The sequence below is a fragment of the Melitaea cinxia genome, chromosome 3 (genome assembly GCF_905220565.1).
Source record: "Melitaea cinxia chromosome 3, ilMelCinx1.1, whole genome shotgun sequence".
In the NCBI taxonomy this organism is placed as follows: domain Eukaryota; kingdom Metazoa; phylum Arthropoda; class Insecta; order Lepidoptera; family Nymphalidae; genus Melitaea; species Melitaea cinxia.
The window spans coordinates 12,903,135-12,922,282 of NC_059396.1; the positions used below are offsets into that span (position 1 = coordinate 12,903,135).

At 33.7% G+C, this 19,148-nt stretch overlaps 1 protein-coding gene across 1 annotated transcript in view; it reads right to left on the bottom strand.

Moving 5' to 3' along the window:
* Positions 1–19,148, bottom strand: part of LOC123667688 — a 44,164-nt gene that overhangs the window by 24,105 nt on the left and 911 nt on the right. The window contains exons 2-10 of the mRNA XM_045601532.1: positions 13,268–13,474; positions 12,646–12,816; positions 12,257–12,374; positions 11,477–12,166; positions 9,591–11,167; positions 8,929–9,071; positions 7,954–8,148; positions 5,632–5,758; positions 3,848–4,035 (exon numbers count right to left, since the gene is read on the bottom strand). Of these exons, the coding sequence (XP_045457488.1) occupies positions 3,848–4,035; positions 5,632–5,758; positions 7,954–8,148; positions 8,929–9,071; positions 9,591–11,167; positions 11,477–12,166; positions 12,257–12,374; positions 12,646–12,816; positions 13,268–13,474 (3,416 nt within the window). The remainder of the gene's footprint in view (positions 1–3,847; positions 4,036–5,631; positions 5,759–7,953; positions 8,149–8,928; positions 9,072–9,590; positions 11,168–11,476; positions 12,167–12,256; positions 12,375–12,645; positions 12,817–13,267; positions 13,475–19,148) is intronic.

A 19,148-nucleotide genomic window follows, 5' to 3' on the forward strand; every position in this document is an offset into this window, starting at 1 on the left:
TTGCACTCGAAAAGTATCTGTCCGTCACTGTGCTGTCGTCAGCATACCCAAAGGTACCGGGGACGAGCAGATCGTTAATATGCAGCAGGAAGAGGGTAGCGGACAAGACTGATCCCTGAGGAACACCGGCGTCAATAGCCTTTTGGTCCGACGAGTACCCGTCAAGGACAACTTGTATTGAACGTTCGCTCAGGAAGTCAGAAATCCAAGTGCAAAGGCTAGGTGGAATACCATATGAAGGAAGCTTGCTTATAAGGCCCGCGTGCCAAACCCTGTCAAAGGCCTTCGAGATAAAAAAACTACCTATACCTATTGAAAACTGTAAAGTGGCTCGTTTGTTCGTGACGAAATTATATTTGTTTCTGTTTTTAATTATGGATCCCTAAAAAGATAAAATATCGGAAATTTATTATTATACAAATATAAATTATTTATGAAATAAATCAAGTTATATTTAAATTTTCTAATTTATACAATGAACAGTAGAATACAGAATCGCAAGTTTACAGAAGAGTAACGCCACCTCTTGTCAACAAGATGAACTAAACTTCATTAACAACTACTTTAATCCTGGTTTTAAATATTAAAATATTTAAAGTAAAAATAAATTAGTGACAATGATTTTAGATTAACTTTAAATCTTTAATACATATAAATATGTTTGTATTAAATTCAAATTTAATTAAAATAAAAGCAAGATTTGGTGGGCGTTAGATGTCTACATTTTATAACGTAACATCAATGCAAAACCCATACTTTACATACTCAGTACGATTACGATGTTCAGATCTTTACGTAAAAAGTTTCCACCATCGATTGATTTTGCAACCTCGTAGTGATGTGATACGATTAAAAATTGATGATGTATTTGTTATTTGTGACGCATTTGTGATAAATAGGTTGATAATTTTAATTGTGATAATGTAATAGCTAAAATTATTTAATGATTTTAAAAGTAAAAATAATATTTAGTAAATATTATTTTAAATAAATATTAAAATAATTAGCTGTGTGGTTACAGTAGTAAAGAATATAGCAGTATATATACAGCAGTATATATATCTATAATCTATATCTATAATCTATAATATCTATAATATATATAAAAGCGAAAGGTCACTCATCACGAAATCTCCGAAACTATAACACCTACAAACTTGAAATTTGGCAGGTAGGCTCCTTATAGGACGTAGACATCCGCTAAGAACGGATTTTACGAAACTCGACCCCTAAGGGGGTAAAATGGGGGTTGGAAGTTTGTATGAAAGTCCTATGTTTTAGAAATAAGAGACTTGAAATTTAAAATGTATGCTCTATAGATGGTGAAAAGGTGTCCAAATAATGTATCTTTAGAAATCAACTCCCTTTTGGGGTTAAAACGGGGGATGGTAGGTTGACTCACTCATCACGAAATCTCCTAAACTGTAACAGCTACGAACTTGAAATTTAGCAAATAAGCTTCATATAGGGCGTAGACATCCGCTAAGAACGGATTTTACGAAACACGAACCCTTAAGGGGTAAAACGGGGGTTGGAAGTTTGTATGAAAGTCCTATGTTTTTGAAGTAAGAGACTTGAAATTTAAAATGTATGCTCTATAGATGGTGAAAAGGAGTCCAAGTAATGCATCGTAATCTATATATGTAAAAGAGAAAGGTCACTGACTCACTCATCACGAGAACTCAAAAACCGCTGGATGGTCCATCCATCCAGGATGGACAAAGATGAAATTTAGCAGGGAGGTAGATTATAGTTAGTAAACGTCCGCTAAGAACGGATTTTTTGATATTTCACTACTAAGGGCGTTTGATTGGGGTTGATAGTTTGTATGAAACATATACAGCAGCTATAAGTTCGCCTGCTAGGTTATTTATACTGCAGCCTGAAAATAAAACTAAAAATGTGGTGTATAGAGAGGTTTTATAAAAATAACTAATAAATTATACTAAATTGAGCCTTTTAAAAAATTACTCAGCGTGATAAGCATTTCAAGTGACTGAAATAAAAAAATAATTTGCTTAAACATCTTGATAGTAATGCATATCTTCATAACCACGCGAACGTAGTCTCGGGGCAACAAAAGTGTATGTGATCAATTCCCTCAAAATTTACTGAACGGCTTTTCATGCGGTTTTGTCAATGGAGAGAGGGCTTCAAGAGGAAGGTTTACGGAACGACTAAGCCGATTTTGATGAGATTTTGAGTTTCACTGGAAGTTCGCCGGAAAAACTTTGTGACTCACTGATTTAAACGCGGGCGAAGCCGCGGGCACAGCTAGTATATATATATATATATATATATATATATACATACATAATATTTCATTTATATATATCTGGAACTAGTAACAACTATAACTGTGTTTGCAGGCAAACGAAGAAAAACCGACTTCAATTATATCGACAAGTAATACAACGTAGGTAGACAAAAAAATTGTCGATTAAATACGCATTATCAAAGATTACGCCAAAAGTTGTAATCAGATCTCGATGAAATTTAAATGTATACGGTCGAATTAAGTAGCCTCCTCCTTTTTTGAAGTCGGTTAAAAAGAGGAAAGGTTTAAAAATAACTAAACATACAAAACACACACTAGACATTAAACTCACATGTTATGAAACGTGTGTGTAGGTATATCTAAGCTGAGACTAGTTCTTAGGTATTAGTAGCATAAGTAGCATATTCTCATTTATTTTTTAAGATTGAAAAGTGAATGCACCAGTTAATGAAATTTTTCAGGTATATTAGCTTTATTTAAGCAATTTATTAGTTATACCGAAGTAATTATATACTCGTAGAATAATAATGTTTCAGACTTTCAGTAATGAGATTTTGTACGGCATTGGTACGTTCTACTGCTAAACTATTTAAGATTAATTTAAAAATATTATTATAAATGAATATTTTCCTTAAGGATGAATATATCAGTGCAATGTGAGATAGCAAATTTTTAATAAATAATAATATAGCAAACAACGTCATTGGTCTTTTGCTAAACAATAATTACCTGATTGACCTGTTACATAAAAGTTAAATAAAATACATTAGAAATGATGAAATATTGTTCTAGTTTTTTCATAGAAGATTAAAAAAGAAATAATGCTTAATTCTTTAATGTCCTCAACTACATGTTGCTGGATTTTGCAAATCTCATCATATTATTAATACTTTAGACGTAAAGAAGACCTTTTGATTTTTTAAAATATGCGTATTGCTGTTGATCCTAGCTACCTTTACAGGGTCAAAGGTGAGTATTGTGGGTGAACCGATAACTGAGACCCATACATAAAAAAATGGAGAGCCCTCGTTAGAGTTGAGAATAGACGTTCGTTCTAAGTGTGTTTCCTAGCTGATCGCCCCTAGGCTTAGAACGCCTAAATTTAGGGCCCTTATTAAGCACAACTTTCTTCAATATGACCTTTAACTAGTCTACATTTCCAATTAAACAAAGAAGTTAATTAGTGTCTGAACTAAAAGGCATTTAAATTAAGTATGTGAATAACAAATGTCTTACTGCTGTTTGTCAAAAGCGTTTTTTTCTATAACAGTGTGGAGCTTACTTTAAAATACCTACTGTTTCACTGCGCATTGGTGGCTAACTTCCAAGCTTAAATAACAATCACAAAGAAACAAACAAAGTAACATAACAAAGCCATAAGGACCAATTAGGTAAAAAAATATTTGTACAAATAGGTAATCTTAGAACTTGTATAAATAATACAATTTGAGCGAGAGTCGAACTAGTAATTGTTGTTTTTAAATACCAGAAATGTGGTCACGATGTTTGGGAAGTTAATTTTCTTCTAGTTTATTTAAAAATATTTTTTAATATTAATAAAATATTTACCTTTTCGTATTAATAGACTTGTAACTCTGCGTAGTGCTTCTCTAGGTGACTTTTGAAAGAATTTGGGCGTTAAATTCGGAGGCAGAGTGAGAGGTTTCCTTGCACCTGAATTATCCCATGTTACAGGGTGATCCACCGCCATTTTTGACGAAGTTGTTATTCTATCCAGATGCTCAGTTGAAGCTGGTCTGTAACAATAAAAATCTTGCTTAAATTGTAGTGTATAATCTAGTGAACTATAGTGTATAGTATATATAGTATATGTCTGGTTATATGAATCGTAAAGAATAAGAAAAAAAAAAGAATGAAGTTTTGTTTTAAAAAGAGTTTTTAAGAAAATAAAGAGTGAGCTGTCTTTGACTCTTTTGGTTTAATAATTTTTAATGGTGCCAGCGCAAGTACAAACGTTCAGATCACGACAAACGTCTAAAGGTCTGGCCAATACAAATGTCTGTCGTGAGCAGGGATCGAATCTGCGACCGCCAGCGCCACTGCCAGTGCTATGTTTACTTTGTTTATATATTATAATTAATTATACACGTTTTAACATTGTAGTTTTAATTCTATTACGTTAGTTTTTGTAACAGAAGTTGATAAAAAAATCCATTTTGAACAATTAGATATTAAGTTTGCCAAAGTTATTAAAATTTATGGATAAATTTAGTGAAAACAATGACATTATAAAACTAAGTGGATTTTTTTTATAAAAGAGAAAAGCTGTTAATAATACTGATATTAAAAGTAGAATTTGATTTATGGCACGTATCAATGAGTAGGACTTGAGATTGTTCTCTAATTATTTACATAGAACAGTGAGTATAGAGCGCCGGATGTTGATAAAATGATAATTCAGTAAGGAGACATTGTTTGCAATGCTTGATGCGTATTCGATGCGTGTACTTCGTGTAACGCATATACACATCCTTTCAATGACAAAGCGCCTTTAATTTATAAATGTACATAATTTGCATAATTACTTATGCTACTTAAATAATTAGATTAATTTAAACAGATAATACTGTTATCTATACTATTATAAAGAGGAAACGTTTGATTGTTTGTTTGTTTGTATTGAAATAGGCTCCGAAACTACAAAAATGATTAGAAAAATTATTTTACTGTTTGTTACCTACACTGTCCGCGGGTGACATAGGCTATACCTATTATATTGAAAAAAAATTAGGGAAAGAAATTATTTGAATTTTTGTTAAATACCTGTGCAAAGCCGGGGTTGGATGCAAATTTAGTATATTTATAGTTTCGAAAACAAATTGTTTTATATTTTTATAAATATTGTTAAAGCTGGATTCTGGACCATTCAAATCAAGAATGTTTTGTGTAATATTTTGTAGAAAATTCTTTGAGAAAATTATTTCTGTCATGATTTGCTATCCCTAGTCGATTTATATATATTCATATATGTTTATTCGTGTGTTTTATACTGTGTTTATTATTTTTCTATTTTATGTTATTCTGTCTATGGTAATCTTGGATTTTTTGTATGTACATTTCTTTAAGTATATTTTAAATATAATATATGTATATTTAAAGAAAAAAAAACGCCTCATTTTCAGCGACTCTTAGTAGGATTTACTCCTGCGTCGGTCTTCCAGAAACGCACTCAACACAAACGACTAGATCACGATACACATCAGTATGGCTTACGAAAATGTTTATCATGATCAGGAATCGAATAAGTGACCACCAAACCAACAGTAAGTGATGTGACCTCTACATCAACACCTTAATTATTATTGTTATAAGTTTTTTTTTTTGATAATTACCTATGTCTCTGACGAGGGTACCAGCCTCGCGGGGGTCCGCCTAAACGAAGCAAGTCAGCGCCAGTACAAACTCCTGACGTGCCCATCACAGATCCTCGTCCATAACCTCCCAAAGTTGCGCTACTTCCTGTTTAAAAAAAAAAATTGTTTTAGTATACAAACTGTTCGTTATTTTAAAATTTATTGTAAAGTTAATTCACTCTTTTTTAAACCCGCCTGCGTAGTGACTATGGGCAAAACACATCGGTTCACGCCATTTTTAGCGCGAACTTTTCTTGGAGGCCTATGTCTAGCAGTAGATTATATTAGGCTGAAGTGATGATAACTGATGAATTCACGTTTGGGTTAGGTAGGGTTAGGTTAGGGTAATTTATAGAGAAAAATTGCTTTTAAAAATCAACTCATTCATCTTTATTGAAGCAGTTAAACGCCACAGATAAGCAATACTGTGTGAATGAAAAAATAGTCAAGTATATACGCATTATTAGAGATAGCTCAAAATGTCAGATCTCAATCAAATTTAAATAAAACTAACTATACCCGTGCGAACAATTCGCATTAAATAGGTACCTAAGTATACGTAAGTTGATTTCAAATTGAAAAAAAAATTACCGACCGTCTATCATGTTGACGTTGTTTCAAAATTAAAGCCGTCAGATGGAAGCATTGCTATATTGTCTCAATGTATATCTATATATACGCTTCAGTCTGTAATATCCCATTACTGGACATAGGCCTCTTTTCCCATGTAGGAGAAGGATCAGAGCTTAATCCACTACGCTGCTCTAATGCGGGTTGGCGGATATATTCCCTACTATGAGTAACGATCGCTATCAGGTGTACATGATAAAAACCGGGACCGACGACTTAACGTGCTCTCCGAGGCACGGTGGGGAGACCCACAAGGACTGCACAAACACCCAGACCACGGCAAACACCAATACAAATGTTTGTCATGTGCGGGGATCGAACCCGCAACCGCCAGCGCAACAGGTACAATCCACGGCTGTATATATATATAATTCTAATAATTAATTAAAGCCGGTAGAGCAAGCAATTATCTATAAAATGATATATAATTTATGTGGGGTGATTGTGAGGTTTTTTCTAAAAAAAGGAGGCAAACATCTTAACCTTAGCGTATTAATATATATGATGATGATGAAAGGACAAGCACTAGCTTTTGATTTAAAAATTATTACTCACTTTTTACTGGGTAATAAAAAGTTATGAGGAACTATCCAACGTAATTAGACTAAAAATGGTTTAGTAAAAAGCATAATGAAGTAGGTGTGTAGCTAGAAAAGTACTCGTCAGATCTCGATCACATTTAAAAAGAACCACATCACTAGCACCAACTATTGATTGAAAAAAGAATCATAAAAATCGCTCCACCCAAAGAAAAGTTTTACACATAAAAAAAATGCAGTCAAAATGTACCCAATACTTTTTGAAGTTGGTTAAAAAAGAGAATTAATGAACTTATATATAGTTTTTTTACCATTAACTAACAACTGAAGTTAATAAAACCTCGATTTCGTCACTCCTTCGTAAATATCTAGCTATACTAAATGCATATTTTAGTATTAACATATTGCAATTTTTAACGAATTACTATAGAAACTCTGTCATATTTGTATTTTCTTTTAGCTCCGCACTTTTTGCTTGAACAACTACTACCCTAGAAATTAAAACCTAAAATTATCGTTCTTTGCCGTCTTCTCGCAAGATGTTTTTTTTTGACGTTGTATGAAATCGCAGTAACTCATTTTGTTTTTTGTAATAAAGAGATTAAATAAACGAAATTTTTGACGCTATACAAAACTTTTATGTGACTAGTCTGTAAATTTAAATGCAAGATATATTTAAATATCGAGGTCTCGAGGTGAGGATTAGCAGGAAATAAATTTCTCAACATTTGGCATTTGCAGCCCAACTGGAGCTCAATCTTACAGGAGATTCCAGCGATAGTAAGGTAGCCACAGTCCCGGGAGAGGATAGGCAAAGCGCTTGCAATGCTCTTGTTGTTGTAGATGTTCGTGGGCTACAGTAAGCAGACCGTATACTTGTTTACATTACATTATTATACAAAAAAAAAGAGTGTGCTTGAAATGATTAAAGTAAAACTTCTTTGGCTCCTACAGCAATATACGAAACGTAAATCTCTCTTTCTATCTTCACTAACTTATATTTCCCTCCCAACTTCCATTCGACTCGCTCGACCACACTTTTCGTAACGCTCTCGTCACACATTCACCAGCTTACTCCTCAAGTCAAGCATGTGTAAAGAAGTTTATCATAAAAAAAATATTAGTGTCGAACCTATTGTTTGCATAGAGTTGACGTTGCTCCTCGGCGTGCCCGTGGAGTTCCGGGGCGGTGTCCGCGGAACGTCGCAGCCGCGCGCGAACACCGGCGTCTCGGGCAGGCTCGCGGACGTCTGTAGTTGGCCGCGTACGTTGCTTTCGCGGTTCTGACGTTGCAGCGTTCGTCGTCTTGCTCCGCTCGCTCCCGTGTCTGAAGATAGTGATTGAATAGTTTCAATTGGATTTATTTCATGTATATCCACGTATATTTATAAAAAAATAATAATCTTATGCACATATGCAATTTGACACTCTTTCTGTTATCTCTATTAATTAATTTAAGTTTTAATACATAGTTCTTGTGTATATATATATATATATATATATATATATATATAACCGTTTACGCAGCGTACACAACGGAAGCTCTCAAAAAAGAATATTATTCACGATTTCGTAACATTTCTTAAAAAGGCTTAGCTCCTGTTGGTCGTAGCGTGATGTTATATAGCCTATAGCCTTCCTCAGTAAATGGATTATACTATACAACATAAAAATAATTTTTCAATCCTAACCAGCGCTTCCCGAGATTAGCGCGCTTAAAGCAACAAACAATCTCTTCAGCTTTATAAAATTAGTGTATATAATTAAAGCGAACAATTGAAGTACTTGGCACGGAAACATTAAAAATGCAAAATCTTCCTTTTTTAGTTCCTTAACCAATCATAGATCGTCTAATCAAGGAAGTATCAGCATCATTTTTAATATAAAAATTATTTATCATACCTATTGGGATTAAAAAATTTTTTAATTTAAATTTTTAAGAGTGTATGTAGTAGGTAGCTCAAATTCACATAATAATGGTATTATTTATTTTTCAAGTATAATAAAAACTGCTTTAAAAAGAGTCCTAAGCAGCTATGCTGTACTTAGATCAATAAAGGATTTGAATAATTATTTGGAAATAGAAATTAAAAAGCAGATAATTTACCGGTAGGTAGCGTACGCCTGTCCGTAGAGCCACTCTTGAAATTACTATTTTTTCTATTTTTGTTGTAACTTGTCTCCATTGATCTCGTTTTAAGACTGTTTGTAGTATCACGGTGTGGAGGCACCGCTGGGGGTTCTGACGGCCTGTAAATATAAAATATGTTTAGTTAATTTATAATTATACAAGTGTTTCATAAAACTTATAATGTTAAATATTATTTAATATACGCTGTGATGTTTCAAACAGATTAAATTTACTTGTCTTGTAATGTAGCCTAATATAAAAGACTTTTTTAAATCAGTTTCAAATAAATATATTAATATAAATTCCAAGACTAGTACGTTCAAAAAATTTACATGCTTGTCTGCTATAAATGATTTATTATATTAACAAGGCAATGCGTGATCTCGGCCGCTTTTGTAATTATAACTCTGTAATAAATTCATGAAGATCTTTGAATATTTACATAGCTAATTTATTTAATGGCTGACAATGCAACAATAATTTTTAGAAAAGCGTGCTACACTTTGATATCAATTAGCGCATTTAAACAAATAAAATAGGAATATGAAGTGAATAAGCTTTTATTTCATTTTACCTATTGCTTTTATTTGAACCTCAAATTGATAATGATGGTATTATATGAATTTAAGTTTTCTTACCTTCTCCTAGATTCCATTGTTGGGGTCGGTAGTGTGTCGGCTTTTCTACCATGACGCCTTTCTGTCGGTTGCATAATTTCTGTGTACTCGTCCTCAACCTCCTGTACAGGGGAGGGTGGCAAGGGCGGAAACTTTGGAGATTCTGGTGTTTGTGGTAGGGGTCCCATTTCATGACCCATGCTCGGAGATGGAGGCAATTGGTTATTTTTATTATGTCTGTAGGAATGTTCAACGATTTGAACATTTAGCGGAAAATCTCCGCCACTTGATACTGCAGAATCCGAGGATGAGGGTTGTCGCATAAGGCTGACCGGTACGTCTTTTACACTGGTAGACTTGTGCATACTATTTGATCTTCTCCCTGAAGAACGATCGCGACGCTCAATTGACCTCTGATTTTGAATTTCATTGTGGCTAGATGATTTTTGAATATCATGCCTCTTCTGTTTATCTCTAGAGCTATAACGGAAATTGTTTTCTAAAATTTCTTTTGATATTTCATCACAGTATTCGTCCTTATGGATATTCCAGTCTTTGGGTAAGTATGGAGTAAAATGTTTTTGGTCCCGACCTTGGTTCAGTATAGCACTAATATTATTTTCAATTTTACGAAGTGGCGAAGTTTCACCACTAGATTCCGGTTCTCCACTTTCCTGGTCCTCTTCCTCTTCTACTGTCGTTATAAGAGCCTGGCGACTTGCACTGTTACTATCTCCTTCAGCTCCTAGACTTGGAAGAGATATAACTCGGACCATATTAGGAGGGACCGTTGAAAGTTCGGTAACAGTTTCATTGCAATCCACTTGAGGTGTTTCTTCAACTTTTCCCTCTTTTATAAGTGACTGTATGTTATCAAAAGTAGAAGAATATTTTTTGAAATCAGTAAATCTACTTTGTGGGGATAATTTACTTTGAGTGCTATTCTTGGATCCAACAACAATCTTATCGCTATTTACCTGTCTACTTTTAGGACTATGGCCATAATACTCTGGATTGATGTATCTCTCATGGGCATTATTGAGATCCAAACTGAGTCTTGACTTAGGAGAAGTCATTTCTTTACTTAATCTAGAATTTGGAGTACAAAGGTCAATACTATATCTAGAGTTTGGAGTATTTAGTTCACGACTAAACCTCGAGTTCAAGTCAGCACTGTATCGTGATTGAGGTAAACTTAAATCTGAACTCGGTCTAGAGTTATAGGAACCAACAGACCCTGAACCACTTATTGAAATGCTAGAACCGTCAATAGACTTTTCGAAACTTCTGTTTAAACTATGGCTTTGCGAAAGATTATTTGTAGCAGGTTGTGTTTTATTATTAGAGTTTTTATTAAAGGTTGGCAGCTGCTTTCTGTTCTTTCCTTTCCTGATAACGTAAGTGCCTGATGCAAGATCCTGTACGCGACGATGTTCTGTTTCTGCATCAGAAATAGGTGACGTCAAAGGTTCACATTGGGATATCGGCGGTGGTGGAGGCCAATATTCCTCGCCCCAATCATCGTCTACTCTTTGTGGTATGGAACTAGTACTTGAATGAGACTGGTCTCCAGATTTTCTTCTTCGTCTTCCTATAACCTATAAAGAAAAAAAAATAATTATATACTTTCTCATACAACATAAATTTTATTTTCTGTTCTGTACCTTCTTTTGAATAATTCAAAGAAATCGTTTTGGAAAAAACAATATGATAGTTACTAAAACTTTTTAACCAATTAGTTAATCAGCAAAAAAGTTTAACTTAACGTTAATATTATATTACGATGTTTATGACGCGTATTGATGCTAAGCTTGCATTTACATATTTTACGTTAATTCTGGATAGCATCAGGACTAAGGCGATTTTCAAGGTAATAAATTGCCTTTTAAAATTATAGGTAAAAATACCTTTGTACTTCCTGGAGTAAGTAGTGGATCGTCACCATCGAGAGACACTTCCCAGGCTATGGAATTGCGTTTCGATGGTGTGCTAACTGCGGGCGGTGGCGGTGGAAAGGACTCTTCCAACGAATCGTCTGAAAAATGATCTTCGTCGTTGCACCTATTCGAACCTCGCGTCTTGCAAATCTCCATTATGTCCTCCGATGATCCTCTACAAACTTCTCTATGCCTCTCCATAGAACTGGCGAGAGTCCGCGGAGGTACTTTACTTTTCGGCGATAGCATTTCTCCTTCCGATCTGCTATCACGTTTACCATTGCTCTTTTTATCGATAGTTTTAGTGATACTTGAAGGTGATATTTTATATGTTGGAGAGTGAGATTGTCGATTATATTGGATATTTGGACCAGGGTAAATAGTGACCGGATGTTCATTATATGGTTTGTCATTGAATTCGCTCGAGAAGCCCATAAACGGAAACACTGGTGGATTTTCGAAGCTAGGTGACTTTTTTAAATTAATTGGAGCTGAATGCCTTGGAGGAAGCCACGTTGGGATGACTTCGGATTGAGGTGGGCGGGTGCCATGCTGTAATGACGAGAATTTGTATGGAGGTACCGGTGGTTGCTGTAACTGGAAACCATTCGATTCAATATCTTTATCCCACCCATACGGACGTTGGTGTCTAGTTTTCGGCTGTAACAAGTCAAAAAATATATAGTTATTTTTTAGAAAATTATATAACTTGATATATTTTGTTTAAATGGAATTGAAATAGAAGCTTACAAATGTAGTTTGAGTTGCGGTTGTAATTCCATTTACGCTTATTATTGAATCCAATTTCTCTTCGGCCTCACACCGCTCCGCCGAAATTGTTCGTTTGGCAGAATTTGCAGGTGAAACTCTGAAATTATATTTATTAGATATTTAAAATTATCGGTGGTATAAAGTCTAGTAACTAAGAAGGAATGTAATGATAATATTATATTTAATTTTTGTTATTTTTTCGTAGAAACTAGATCACAATGATACAAAATTGTCTATAATTTTTACTGCACTCTTTATAAACGATAAAAGTATTTGGTTCTTATGAATTGTCTTGATTTAAAACTCATATATTAAGAAGTAGTTCAATGTATACGAAATAAAATAGGCGGAAGTAAAATGGTCATTACTTAGGTAATAGAGTTGAAATAATTCTCTCTGCTTCTTCAGGAGGCGGCGGTGAGTGTGGCGATGGGGGATCCGGCGGCGAACTCTCCTCACGTTCCTCCGTCGGTCGAAAACCCAGCGCGAATTTCGCTCTAAAATTATATATTAAAAACTCTATTAAACTCTTTTGTCTTCTTTACTTTTAATACAATAATTTGCCATTATGTATATAATTTTATAATTTACATTATTACAAATACAAATACTTTTTATTGTACACTAAAAGAGGAAGTTTTTACATCGAAAGAAAATATAAACATTTACAAAAGGCGCTAAAAGAGCGATCTCTTCCAGACAACCTTAAACATGAAAAGGACATGACTAAGAATATACCTATTATGTTATTCCGAAAGACGCGCAAGATCGAGCAGAGTAGAAAAGTCGAAAGGCAGTTCGTGGACAAATATAATCGTAAAGAATAATGCCATGTAGAATAATAAGCATCGTAACTATTAGTTCTATATTAGATATATAGAAATTGGAGACGTTTGATTTATTTCAACTTTTTGTATTATTTCATTCAAGCTTTCAAACTTATTATGTCTTTTCTCATAGTTTTTTTAAAGGATAGTTAATCTTTCTTACCGTCTCCCGTTCATGCTCATGTATCCATCGTCCTCGGAGGTGTGTCCGGCGAGCGGCGAGTCGTCGTCGGTGGCCGGAGTGGCGGGGGTGGCGGGGGTGGCCGGAGTGGCCGGCGCGCGCGCCTCCAATGACCGGGGCTCGCCTTCGTCGTACTCACTCAGCACCTGGTCCAGCAGCTCCAACGAACGCTGCACGTCGTCACACCCGCTGGAAAGATCAAAGTTACTGTCTATATTTGTCGGTTGTAAGACCGTTTCAAAATACTATATTTGTTTTTTATTTTATTTTTTATTGATTACTGTTGATGAGAATCATCGGGAAGGAAGTTAGTGACGCGCGACGTATATAGGAGATCCAGCTGTATGTACGTCGGAGATCTTTGCCTAGCATTTGAATTTAGGTGGCTACATAGAGTACTGGATTTTAACTTTAATTAATATTATTAATTATATATCCTACAAGGTCTTGAAATAAAAAAAAGGTTCTAAAAATTATTAAAGAGGTACATATATAAGCAAATTTGCAGGAAAATTATAAGTATTTGTAGATGTAAATATCAGTATTTGTATAAATCTATATATTAATACGTAAAGCAAAAACTTTGTACCCCTTTTTACGAAAATTGGGCGAACGTAGGAGTATGAAATTTCGTACACTTATAGATTATATAGAGAAGCAGTGCAAAATGTTATTTTTTTTTAAATTATGCATAATAATATATAAAATCAATTTAAAAAAAACATTACACACACTACCACGTTTTTGACACACACACACTCATATTATACTCTTTTGTTGATGGTCAAAGCCTGTAGTCAAATTGAAAAATTTAAAAGAGGTTCATTGTTTTCATTTTTTTTTTTTTACTTTAATTTTTAATTATGGTCGAATTTCGACTTCTGGGCGACCACTAATATGTTTAAACAGTTGTAAATAAACTGAATCAGCATATAAATGTCCCACTGTTGAATAAATAAGAAAACAAATGCTTACGGCAGTAAAGAATATAGCCACCCCCTATCATCCCGTGGGTGTCGTAACCACTTTGGAACTTGAAAAGCCAACCGATGGCGGGATAACTATCCAACTGCTGGCTTTGAAATACACAGGCCGAAGACGGGCAGCAGCGTCTTCGGTGCGACAAAGCCAGCCCTGCGGTCACCAACCCACCTGCCCAGCGCGGTGACTATGGGCAACACACATGAGTTCACGCCGTTTTTGGGGTGAACTTGTGGAGGCCTATGTCCAGCATTGGACTGCGATAGGCTGAAGTGATGATGATGAAATAAATAAATGATAAATAAACGCGTTACACTCAACGCCCCCAGTAGGATTTTCTCCTGTGTCGAGGGTCCGGCAACACACACAATACATAAGCACAAACGCCCAGACCACGACAAACATCTATATAGCCAATACAAATGTCTGTCGTGAGCGGGGATTGAACGTGCGACCGCCAGCGCAACGGCCAGTGCTGTGACCGCTGCGCTAACGCATCGTCTAAAATTTCAATATTGAAAATTGATTTATTCTAGTAATATTTCGTGCCCCTGCATGCTCCAGAATTATAAATTTTGATTTATTTATAAATACAACTAGCCGACCGCGCAAACGTTGTTTTGCCATATTAGTTATTAACCCCCTTAAACCCCCTTAAGAAGGGGTTCTTATAACTTAGGGCTATGAAAAATAGAGGTTGGCCGATTCTCAGACCTACCCGATATGAACACAAAATTTCATAGAAATCGGTCCAGCCGTTTCGGAGAAGTATTTTAACTAACATTGTGACACGAGAATTTTATATATAAGATATAACTGATTAACAGTTAAAATTAGTATTGTCAGACATCTGTGAAAGTGGTTTAAATTAAATTTAAGATTCCATTACAATTATGCAGGTCAAATTCATATAAGCGTGTCAAAATAAAAGTTTCAAAGATTTCTATTACGTACGTTTTTATTTTATAGTATACTAATAACGTAACTTTCTCGAATTAATTATTGCGCATTGCGGATAATAAGCATAGGGAAGTATTTAGCTTAAAAGGCGGCTATAAGAAGGTCATGGCAGTCAATTCCCCGAGATAATGGTAAATTGGACTCATTTCCTCTGGAAGCCCGCCTGGATAGAGACAGTTTTCTCTTGCTGTACCATTAGAACTGAATTAGGGGATAACTATGTAAGTTGATCGGTCTTATCACTCACAATTAGTTCCTATTCTATTGCAATACGCTATCGATGTAGCACTTGTTTTCAATTAAAAAAAAAAATATGATAAAATTCATTTATGATATGTAAGCCTATTTAAAATTATTGTTTATTTGCAAATCCGTCATTGTTGATATAAATTTACCAGTATTTAGGTAATAATTGTACTAAAATTATGCACCTACACATCATGATAGACAAACGGACAACAAAGTGATTCTATATGGGTTCCGTTTTTTCCTTTTGAGGTACGGAACCCTAGAAAAAACATTACAGACTATTTAACAAACACATGCACATAAACTCTTTTGTTTATTATTATAGATGTAGTCTTTGACAACAGAACCTTAAAAATGTTTAAACTTATAATTTAAATTAGCATGGAGCGTACAAAACTAAATTATTAGCACATTTATTCAGGCCCAATTACATTTTTGTACTTTTCTAACTCATTGCAAACAAAAAAGTATAATTTGTCACGGCTTCAAACAGCGCCCCGCTTGAGTCTGGTATAGCATTCATTATAAGTATTCATATTTGAGAATGTATGTTCCCTAGTTTTAAGTGGTTGTAGTGGCAGCCACAAAGCAACCCTTTGAAAGAAGAGCCGCTTTCACGCCAGCTCTCGATAAGCTCTCGACGGCGCACTGGGTTCTATGCCATACTTCCTCAATCAAATGCTGCAGTAAAAAAATATGTACCTGCCCAATATTAGACTTAGATGTTTACTGAATATCGATGTAGCTTTACAGATGTTGTGTTGCGAAAGAATGAATAGAGGATGCAATCTCTAAGCAAAGTAAGAAGCAGTTTTTTAAGTATGTTTGTGGATTATAGTTTAATATTATGATTGTAAATGACTATGTGTATTATCGTATAATCGACTAGACCGTTGGCGCAGTTTGAAATGAGCCTTCTTTTTACTCCAAGGGTTGAGGGTTCGATTCCCACCCTAGTGTGGGTTTAATGTATTTTTAATATATGTACATTTAGTGCTAGGTAGTGTATATTTATTTTAAAAAATTTATATGTTGAAATACCTACCCATGTATATATGACATGGACTTGAATACCTTAGAAACAAACTGCCAGACAGTTTGTGTATGTTTAGTATTTTTTTTATTTGCTTTTGGTGAATGTTTTTGTATTGAATAATGTATATAGTGCTTAAAGCCTGATCAAAATGATTTTACCCCGAGATCCTAACTTCTTACCAGAAGACAACAGATTGCTGGTGATTAATGTGAATAGTTGTGATGGTACTATAACAGATTAAGAACGCCTCACTATTGACTGAAGGGGTCTGCTCGTATTGAGAAGAATTAGAGCAAAATACACACCGTTGAATCACTGAGAATTGACAGATAAATATATATTATCCGATATACTTTTAGAAAAAATTCGTTCTGACTTCACCTGTTTTTCTTTTTACATTTTTGTTTACTTTTTTTATAATTTATTTATTATTATAAAGTACGCCTTTTTGAAACGAAGTTCCTTACGGCAAGCTTGACGTTTGGCTGGGCGACCGAATTGAGAATAATGTGAGACTAAAGCCGTAAGAAAAATATATAACGGAAGTGACGTAATATCAGTCACACGACTGTATAATATGACGTTTGTAAAACTAAAATATTACTAGTAAACTTTTTTAAAATATTTATGTAATTTTATACTGTCGACAAAAATAAATAAAGACACATGATTTTTTATTTCACTTAATAGTTTGAATTATTATTATTATTATTATTTTGTTTGATTTATTTTATTTTACGGTATTTGTTATTTTCTAAAATACTAAATTTCCTAAAAACTTTTATGTACTTAATAAAAACCAATCAACAAAATTAAAAAAAATCAAGAACTAGAAAATATATATAAAATTCAACATTTTTTTTTTCAAATTGTGTTGCTTCTCTACTTTCCGAAGGAAATTCGTTCCTACCTGGTTTCTATTTTTTTTTTATTAGTTTTATTTCATTCTATATTTATTACTTAAGAGCCATTTCACAAAAATCGGTAACAATCCGCGAAATTGTAATATTTTGACGTCGTTAATCTCAGTGTTGGATGCAATAATGTAATTTATATTCTTGAAATATAATAGAGCAACCTTTGTTGTAGTCCATAGTCAGATCAGAATTTTGATTTATATTATGTGTATAAAATTATTAACCTTTTCATCAGCCTCCTCCCTGGGTAAACGGTCGCAATGTATACTTTGAAGTCCTACTTTTCAATAACCTCTACGTTGAAACCATTTTAAAAAAATATCATAATATGTGGAATATAATTTTGTTGTCCACTATCATAGATTTTTATTCCATTTGTATCTCTATTAAACGATAAAAAAAATTTTAAGTTACGAATATTTTCCAAATAAGTACAATTTTAAAAGCGATATTTCTCTTAGAAAACTAAGAAATTTTAACGAACTATCTTCATCAAAGTAAACTTACATCATTAAGGAATACAAAAAAAAAATAATTAAAAGATGTAATTATTTTTAATACATTTTATATTAAATAATAAAAAGATAGTATATATTGCCAGGCATCAAGCCCGGTAAATCAGTCGAGCGCTAGCGCTCTTAGAGGTAAGGTCCACGCCAAATTCTGCGCAGCCGTCTCTTTCGCTCACACGCGCCAAGCGCCTGTTGTTATAGCGGATAAAACGCATTTGATACTTTCATAATAAAATATAAATAAAATAAACATATTACGAAAATGACTGTAAAATAATATAATGATAATTTCTGTAAACAAATGTATAATTTAATTTTCTTTTCTCACACTATCAATACAAATAGGCATTTCAATCTGTTTGTCTTGTTATTTGTTAATTAATATGTTTGTCGGTGTCGATGTCATTAAATGCTTTTTTATTCATATTGTAAATATTAGATTCATTCGTAAACTGAAAAAACTAAATCAATTTAAAAAAAATTGTTTCATAAAATTGATTATTTTAATTTTATTTTAAATTTATTGACTGTTGTTATATAACATACTTGAAATTTTTAACAAATTAATTATGTAAAAACATTTTATACCATAGTTATAATTTTTATTATACATCAGAAAATGATCACGATGGTCTTTTGGTTGTCACACTATACGTACTAGCACAAAGATCGCGCGGCTCGTACGACTCGCGCGATGCGACCAAATTTACCTAAACTTGCAGAGCGTAAAATTGTGAAATGGCTCTTAAGTTTGCATGAATTCATTTAACTTTTAGCTTGTGCGGAACGTTACAAGGGTATACTTCGCGTCATGTAAAAAGAACGCTGAAAGAAACTGGAGGGGGTGCGTTTGCGCATGGGTATACTCGCGCACAAGTACTACTGTTTTATTTTTTAATTAGGCTTTCACTCGCGGCTTCGTATAATGGTTATTGGTAGGTACATTAAAAAATACTAGAAATACAAGTGCGAATAATTCGGACTAAATAAGTATAATAATTATCACTTTACAAAATCACAATTTTTTTTTTAAACAAAAGCAATAACAAATTTTTTATTTATTGAAATGTCGTATTCAAAAATAATAATTATCTGTACTCTCGATATTCGTATCTTAATAGTTTTTATGTGTTTAAAATGATAAATTGATAATTGTTTTTTAGTGAAATAAATAGTAAATGGAGAATTTTGTAATTTAAAACTTTTGT